Source organism: Elephantulus edwardii, unplaced genomic scaffold, assembly GCF_000299155.1.
Source record: "Elephantulus edwardii isolate Elephantulus edwardi_28Jun2011 unplaced genomic scaffold, EleEdw1.0 scaffold00126, whole genome shotgun sequence".
Lineage (NCBI taxonomy): Eukaryota > Metazoa > Chordata > Mammalia > Macroscelidea > Macroscelididae > Elephantulus > Elephantulus edwardii.
Genome location: NW_006399876.1, coordinates 1545693 through 1553656, shown reverse-complemented (window position 1 = coordinate 1553656; position 7964 = coordinate 1545693). Strand labels below are relative to the sequence as shown.

Sequence of the window (7964 nt, the reverse complement as noted above, 5' to 3'; positions counted from 1 at the left end):
CTGGCCCGGCGGGGGCCTGGCTTCTCCTGGGGGACCCGGCCAAGCGGCCGCAGAGTCACCGAGCGGGCCGGGGGCACTGCGCTTGGCGGGCGTGCTGGGGGCCTGGGCAGCCTGCCCGTTCTCCTCGTCTGAAAAAAGTTGTTTAATTACGTCAAAGAAGTTACTCAATGGGCTGCCTGGGTACACAGAACAGAAGACAAAAATAAAAAAAAGGAGAGAGAGACAGAGAAAGAGGCAGGGAGGGAAGGAGAGAGAGAACACATCCATGAACAGGGGCCTCGGGTAGCAGGAGGACCAGAGAGTGGGGTGAGCGGGTGGGCGCAGGCGGGGCCCCGATGCCGGGCAGGGCGGCAGAAGGCTGGGGTCCCCTGAGCCTCTGAGCTGGCCTAACCCCTCACTGGTGGGTCCGCCACAGCCCCGGCTGCCCCTCAGCCAGGCAACCTAACTGACCCAGGGTGTCCAGACCCTGGCCAGCTACCAGCCCCAGGGCAGAGGGGACCCGCCTCAGCCACAGGCAGGCTAGGAAGTGGCCGCCAGCCCCTCCCCCTCCCCGGCCCTGCAGGCAGCTCAGACAGGTCAGTGGGACAGACAGATGGCAGATGGGTGAGCAGGCATGGAGGCGGGCAGGCGAGGCAGCGGGGCCCTGGTCCCTTAGGCGGGGGGGGGGACAACTGGGTGGGACAGCCAGTGCCCTGCTCACTGTCAGGTTGGCCAACAGGCAGCCCCTCGGCTCCACTTCTTCCCTGACCCCTGACCTCCACAGGCACTCTCCCTGCCCAGTGAGCGGGCAGCGGCACCCCCAAGGGGCACAGCCAGGCCCTCGGGTGTGGGGACCCCTCCTCTCTGAGGCTGCATGGCCCCCAGGCTTGTGAGCATGTGCATTGCCCCAGCGTCCAGCCCCACAGGGGGGCCGGGGGGCCAGGCCCTAGGCCCTCGGGTGGCACTGGAGGCTGGGTCCTGGGTGCGTGGGGTGGGCAGGTGCGGTGGTGAGCATGGGGGTCTTACCACACTTGGAAAGCCTCCCCGTCAGCATCTGCATACAGTGCGTGCTGTCTGGCCGCAGTGGAGAGAGGAAGGCACAGTGTGAGAGGGGCCACCTCCAGACAGGCCAGCCACACAGCGGGGCTTGGCCCACTTCCCCTCGGGCCTGTCCTCGGTCCAGGACAAGGCTGAGCCGGGGTCTGCTCTGGCCGGGTCCACACTGACGCTCCCTACACTCCTGGCTCAGAGCACTGGGACTGGCCGGGCAGCCCAGTCCAGGGGACAGGAGAGGTGCAGGGTACCCTGACTGTGAACTGCTCTCTTCTTCTTGGGGCTGCTCAGCCTTGCCTTGCTGAAGGGGGTGGGGCTGGGGGTATTATCCAGGAGGCCCCAGAACCCCTAGAGGACTGGTGGGGTGTGCAGGGGCGGTGCTGGCTAGGACTTACATTCCTGGACTTGCCAGGGAAGGACACAGGCTACAGGCCAGATAATCCCCAAGTCTTCTGGGGCAAGGGCTGAGGTTAAGCCAGGCTGAGGGTGTCCCCTGCTTTGGAAAAGGTCTGAGGTGGTACCCTGGGGATGGTTGGTTGCTGTGGGACCCAGGACTGGGGCTAGGAGGACTTCCTAACAGATAGTCAGGTGGACCCCACATGGAATGGGGCTGGGAGTGAGGCCACAGCTGGCCTGAAGCAGGATGCCAGTGTGCACTGAGGGCCTGGTGCCTCCTGGGTTGACAGACCCCAGCCCCAGGTCTCCCTGGAAAAGCCCATCCCTGACTTGCCTCAGCTGAGTAAGGCTGTCAGGCCCTTCAAGGGGCCAACAGGGGCCTGAGCTGGCAAAGAGACTGCCAAGGACCAGAGAGTAGGGTCCCTGCCCGGGACAGTACCCATGACACCAGGGCAGAGCAGCCGTGTGATTCCTCATTGGGAACGTCCCCTATCCTGGGGTGTGCGCCCTACCTCATTGCACCTGCGTGCACACCTGAGTGTACCTGAGAGCACTGCTGTGTATACTGGACAGCACACCGGAGTGTATATGAGTACACAACCGCGTGTACCCAAGAGCACATTCGTGTGTACCTGAGAGCACTCCTGAGTGAACGTGAGCACTCCTGTGTATACCTGCGACACTCCTGTGTGTACCTGAGACACTCGTGCGTTAGATAGCAGTCCTGTGTATACTTGAGACATTCCTGTGTGTACCTGAGACACACTTGAGAACATTCCTGTGTATATGAGACACTTATGTGTTCCAGAGTGCACTCCTGTGTGTACCCGACACTGCTGTGTGTACATGAGACACCTGTGTGTACCTGAGAGCACACCTGCATGTACCTGAGACACCTGTGTGTACCTGAGACTCCTGTGTGTACCTGAGACACCTGTGTGTACCTGAGAGCACACCTGTGTGTACCTGAGACACCTGTATATACCTGAGAGCACACCTGCGTGTACCTGAGACCTGAGTGTGCCTGAGACTCCTCTGTGTACCTGAGACACCTGTGTATACCTGAGAGCACACCTGCATGTACCTGAGACACCTGTGTGTCCCTGAGAGCACACCTGCATGTACCTGAGACACCTGTGTGTACCTGAGAGCACACCTGCATGTACCTGAGGCACTCCTGCGTGCACCTGACACAACTGAGTGTACTCAAGTGCACTCGTGTGTACCTGAGACACTCCTTCATGTACCTGAGTGCACTCCTGTGTACACCTAAGAACACCCCGAGTATGCCTGAGCACACCGCAGCATGTATCTCAGAGCACATCTGAGCTCACTCTGCCCTGCTCCCCGTTACCAGCCTCTTCCCCAGCCTTGCCCGCCAGTGGGGTGATGAGAAGGAGGTGTGGTTGGGTGACACACATGATGGAATGGGCGTGAGTGGAAGCACGGGTGGACAGGCTGGGACCCATTCAGGCCCCAGGACCCCACACAGCAGTACCATGGGGCCAACCAGCTGCCTCTTGGGACCTGGGCAGCAGGCTCCTACCCTGAACCTTGATTCCATGCTTTGTCCCTGCGCCCACGACCGCATCCATGTGGAGGGGCAGACACCTGTCCTCATCCTTTCCTCTTAGGCCTCCTGAGAGGTGTCATGCACACATGGCCCTCAGGCCCCTCCACACATGTCCACATCCCTCCCCTGATACCATCAGGAGTGCTGGGCTCCTGGCATAGGCCTCCCCCAGCCTGGGTCAACAGTCGTTTCCCCTACATGTCCCTGTGGTCTGCCTGAGACGGGTCCAACATTAGGCCGCCGCAGCCAGTGCGGACACTGGTCCACCGCTCCTGGGCAACCCCCGACTGCTCTGCTCACCGGAAGCCCACTCTCAAGACTTGGACTGGGCTGCACTAGGGATGCGCAGTGGCCGCGGCTCAGCCTTGTGGAGCTGTAGCCAGCGTGGACGTGGCACCAGGCACAGGGCACCTCTTGGGCCGGAGCCCTGCCCACAGCCCCTCCCCGCCCGGCGGCAGGGCCGGAACCTTACCTGCCAGCATCAGAGGCTACTCTCGTAGCTGGTGGCCACCTTCTGGCCCTTAAGCACAGCGCCCCAGCTCAGTCCTGGCGCTGGCGGGGGCGTCTCTACAGTGGACAAGAGGCTCCTCTCAGTCCCGAGCAGCTGAGCCTCATGCCCCCGGGTGTGCGAGGGCCACCAGGCCTGGGGCAGCCGTGCAGGGCCTGGGGCCCATGCCCCCCGAGCTGGCCACGCCGGCCACAGTGATGCCATGCCGCCCCCACTCACCTGACAATTGCTGGACAGACGGCTGGTCATGTGTGCTTAGGAGCTGGGCCTGGATGGTCTCCACCACCCTTTTGAAGCGCCGGCTGGGGCCTAGGGGCAGAGGGGGGTCACGCTTTGCAGGCCGCCTGGGCCCCCAGCTGCCCGGGGCTTCTGGCTGTGGCTCAGCTCACCTGACAAGAGCGTGAAAGTCACCGAGTAGATGCCGTTCTCCTTCTGCGCCTCGCCGCCCTCTGTGTAGGTGACGTCCACCTGGAACTTGACTGGCTTCTGGAACACGGCGGGGCCCCCTGTAGACTTGTACTCGGCTCGGAAGCTGGTCTGGGAAATGACGCTGTGGCTGAGGCTGGGAATCTGGGGTGGGGGACAGGAGGCAGTGTAAGAGGTGCTGGAGGTCCCCAGGAAAGCCAACTCGGTTGTGCAAAACCATCTCAAGCCCACCCGCCTGCGCCCAGCGCCCCACTTCCTGCAGGGCATCTGCTTTAAGGTTCTCTCCATAAGGGCCCGGGCGGTCATTAGGTTACAAAGAAAATGGAAGCAGACTCCCGGGTGCGCCTGATACAGGCCATGGTCTTCGCAATCACTTGTTTTGCATCAGAGAGTTGGACAATGACCAGGGAGGATAGAAGAATTGATGCCTTTGAGCTGTGGTGCTGGAGAAGAGTATTGAATGTACCATGGACTGCCCAAAGAGAGTGGCTGCAGACCCCAGAGCCCAAGACCAGGCTGGCAGGTGCTCTGGGTGAGGGAGACCATGGCCAGTCACCTCACTGCTGTCTCAGTTGACAACAGGGCGTCTCTCAGCTGCTCGAGCAGGCCTCGTGGGCCTGGCGTGACGGGTTATGGGAAAGCAGCACCGCAGGGCTTCCCCACGGGTGGTGGCCGCCAGCCCCCGGCCAGCACCATGCCTGGGAAGCCTTGTCTCTGATGCTGCAGCTAAGCAGAGAAGGCTCCAGGACAGGGGGTGTCCAGTGTGGGGGTCCTGATGCAAGGACACCCTGGAGCAAGGACAGTGTGTGGACACCAGGGGGGAAGCCCCGCTGGGGTCACTGTGTGCTGGGCACAGCCAAGTACAGGCTGTGTTGTAGACACTCGTGGCGTCTGCCTGGCTCTGCTGGCCCAGTCTCAGCAAGGCTCCACTCAGGGCACTGTGATGGGCGGCGTCTCCTCAGAGAGGCCTCCCTGAAGGGGAAGTGCAAGCCTGTGGGCTTAAGTGTGGGGGCAAGGAGTGCTGGAGGGCCCTGAGGGAGGGTCACGGACACCGGGGAGCCCGCCCACAGTCTAAGTACCAGCACCTCAGCAGCCAGGTTTTCCCAGGAGCTTCACTCCCCAGTGACTGCGGGGCCGCCCACAGGGAACTGCCGAGTAGGCACAGCCTCCCCAACACCCTGCTCGCACACAGCGCACTCCCACCCTAATCTAGAAACACCATCTCTACCCCCAGGGAGCTTTCTGACTCCCCTGTGCACCCTGAGCAAGTGAGTGAGCTGGGGGCCCTCCCAGGCCTGCCTCCTATGCCCTCTGCACCTTGGGTCAGGTCGGGCAGGGCTGCATGCCTGCTGAGTGAGAGGGTGAACGCACACCCAGATGTGTACGCCCCTGGTGCCCGAGCCCTAGCCCTGCCTGCTGGCATGGTGGACGCTCACCGAGAGGAAGGCGTGCACAATGTCTGCCTTGATGGAGCTCAGCGGCTTGTCTTTGATGACCACGAAGATCTGCTCCTCCTTCTCGAGGTTGATGAAGTTCCCGAACCATGACTTCTTAGCCAGCCTGGGGCATGCAGGGAGGGGCGGTCAGGCTGGGGGACCCCACGGCCCCACCCCTCCTGTGTCCCACAGCTGGGCCTGGACAGTGCCTGCAGAGCACAGAGGGGGTTCCCTGCCTCTCCTCTAAAGCTGCTGAGTTTGGGGCTGTTCCTCAGCCACGTGACGTGATGTGGCCACAGAATGCCCAGCAAGCTTGGACTCTACAGGACCAGTTAGCGTGGCCCCTCCCACGCCTGGGTCAAGGATGGCTCTGGTGGCCAGTTCCAGACCCATTCCCATCGTGGGTATGGCGCTGCCTGGTGCTTGCCCACCTGCACCCTTCAGACCCTGTTCAGGGTGTCCAGGCCAACCACAGGCCCAAGGACTTTGAGAAAACGGCTCAGCCTGGAACTGATGATTGGGTCAGCCCGTTCTCTATGGGGTCCAGAAGAGTGCACGCTGGCAGCCCCTCACTGCCCCCATGGGAAGTGGCCTGAGCACATGCTGACTCCTTCCAGACCGCAAGTCCTGCAGGCCCTCCTTGGCCACGCTGCTGGTCTGGTCATCTTGTCCAAACCATGGATACACCCTGGTGGAGCCCTACTGGCCTGAAGACACTGTTGCAGTCCACATTGTCTCCACCCACGTGTGACGTGTGGGGTAAGCCAGTCCAAGAGCATGAAGCAGGGCGAGAGCTGCTGGGCCTGGATGCAAAGTCTGGTGGGCAGACACCCGCAAGCACGTCATAGCAGTCAGGTCCTCCCTGGGGGCTGCATGAGGTGGACGTGCTGGGGTCTCGGAGCCCTGAGCCAGCCCACAGCTGTACCTGAGACCACACAGCTCGGCCAGCCTGCAGGGCAGCCCACTCTCTGCCCACGAGCTCCCACTGGGCAGAGCTCTCGGCAGTCACACTGCAGTCCACACGGCAGCAGGTGGCTGTATGACCAGTGCCTCTGGACTTCCCCTTGCAACTGGGAGATAGACACAGGCCCCATTGAAGATGTGCCTGTGGCCATCCCCTGGACCTGAGGGGCTTCTCCAGAGCCTGTGTTCTCTCTGCCTCCTGCTGCTGCCTGAGCAGGTTCCCCGCTGGTTCAGTGGCCAGCTGTCCTCAGATGAGGGTTCCTCTCACCAGCCTGCACTGACATGCCACCTCCTCCTGCACTGGCGTGTGATGCTCTGGGGACCAGACCTCGGCCCTCAGAGTGTCTCTGCTGGTGCATCTGAGGACCCTTACCCTGATGGGGGTGGGGATCGTGAGGGCCGATGAGGGAGGCTGTGTGGGGGTCCACAGGTCAAGCGGAGCATACATGGGGAGGCAGCAACCACAGAAACCATGCTGTGCCCTCAGCAGCCACAGTGTCTGAAAGGTGGTGGCCTTGGGCCACCCAGTGCTTGTGGACCGGTCCTCCCCAGGAGCAGGACTGGCCCTCACAGGCTCTTGGGAATCAGAAGGACACAGACTTACAGACGGCCCTCACTAGCCACCACCATTCAGAGCTTTAAAATAAAACCCTTTTCTGAAAAACGCAATAGCGGGTTTGTCATGACAGTTTTCACGAGCGCAGGAGATGGTGGTTCCGATTTCAGGAGCCCTGTGGTGCACTGGTTAAATGCTCCGTCAGCGGCTGGGAGCACAGGCCAGTCTGCACCTGTAACCAGCAGTCAAGAAGACCGTGGAAGGTTCTGGGGCTGACAGCACCGTGAGCTGTGGGGCAGCACTCAGCAGAGGGGTGCAGCAGGCGAGGGCTCATCTCCCACACAGGGCACCCTGTTCAAGCCCCAGCAGCACACCTCAGCTACAGCCATGCCCGCCTGACAGTGGAGGCTCCTGTGATGCTGACCAGGGGTCAGCCTGAGAAAGATGAGGCCGAAAGGCTGATCCTCCACATCTGAACAGCCCCACAGATCACCCATCCTGCCCATGTGGGGGTCACTTCACGAGCAGTCCTATGGACTCCTGGGGCCAAGATAGGACCAAAGAGTTCCCGGAACCAGACCTCCAATGGACCCTCCGAGTGGGCCCTGTATGCAAACCCCCCCAGGGCTGGGCCTTGTCCCAGGCTGCAGATGGACAGCGCCAGGTGCTGGATGGCCACAGAGAAGCTGCTTCCCTGACGACGAGGCTCCTCATTCCGAGGGTGGCCAGACCCACGCCCTCTGTGCAGGGTTTCCTCTGCGCCTCCGCTGCCCCTCCCCCAGCCATCCTCCCAGGTTTCACACATGACCAGCTGGTCCTTTGCCTTGTCTCAACGTCATATCTGGGGGTTCATGTCTGTCCTGTGTCAACACCTCACTTCTCTGATGGCCAACTGGAGAGATGTGTTACCTCTTCATTGTCCAGCCTCTCGCGTGGGCACTTAGATGCACTGGCCTCTGTTTTGTCCAGCCCCTGGGGGTGGGCACTTGGTCTGTGCCCACTTTTTCATCCAGCCACGGTGGATGCCCACCAGGGCTGTGTCCACCTTTACATCCAGCCTGTGAGTGGACATCC

At 61.7% G+C, this 7964-nt stretch overlaps 1 protein-coding gene across 1 annotated transcript in view; it reads right to left on the bottom strand.

The window, feature by feature from the left end:
* The window catches only part of BRSK2 (BR serine/threonine kinase 2), a 34300-nt gene that overhangs the window by 617 nt on the left and 25719 nt on the right, over window positions 1-7964 (bottom strand). The window contains exons 17-21 of the mRNA XM_006893358.1: window positions 5372-5495; window positions 3899-4079; window positions 3729-3818; window positions 1006-1053; window positions 6-176 (exon numbers count right to left, since the gene is read on the bottom strand). Coding sequence (XP_006893420.1) covers window positions 6-176; window positions 1006-1053; window positions 3729-3818; window positions 3899-4079; window positions 5372-5495 — 614 coding nt within the window. The remainder of the gene's footprint in view (window positions 1-5; window positions 177-1005; window positions 1054-3728; window positions 3819-3898; window positions 4080-5371; window positions 5496-7964) is intronic.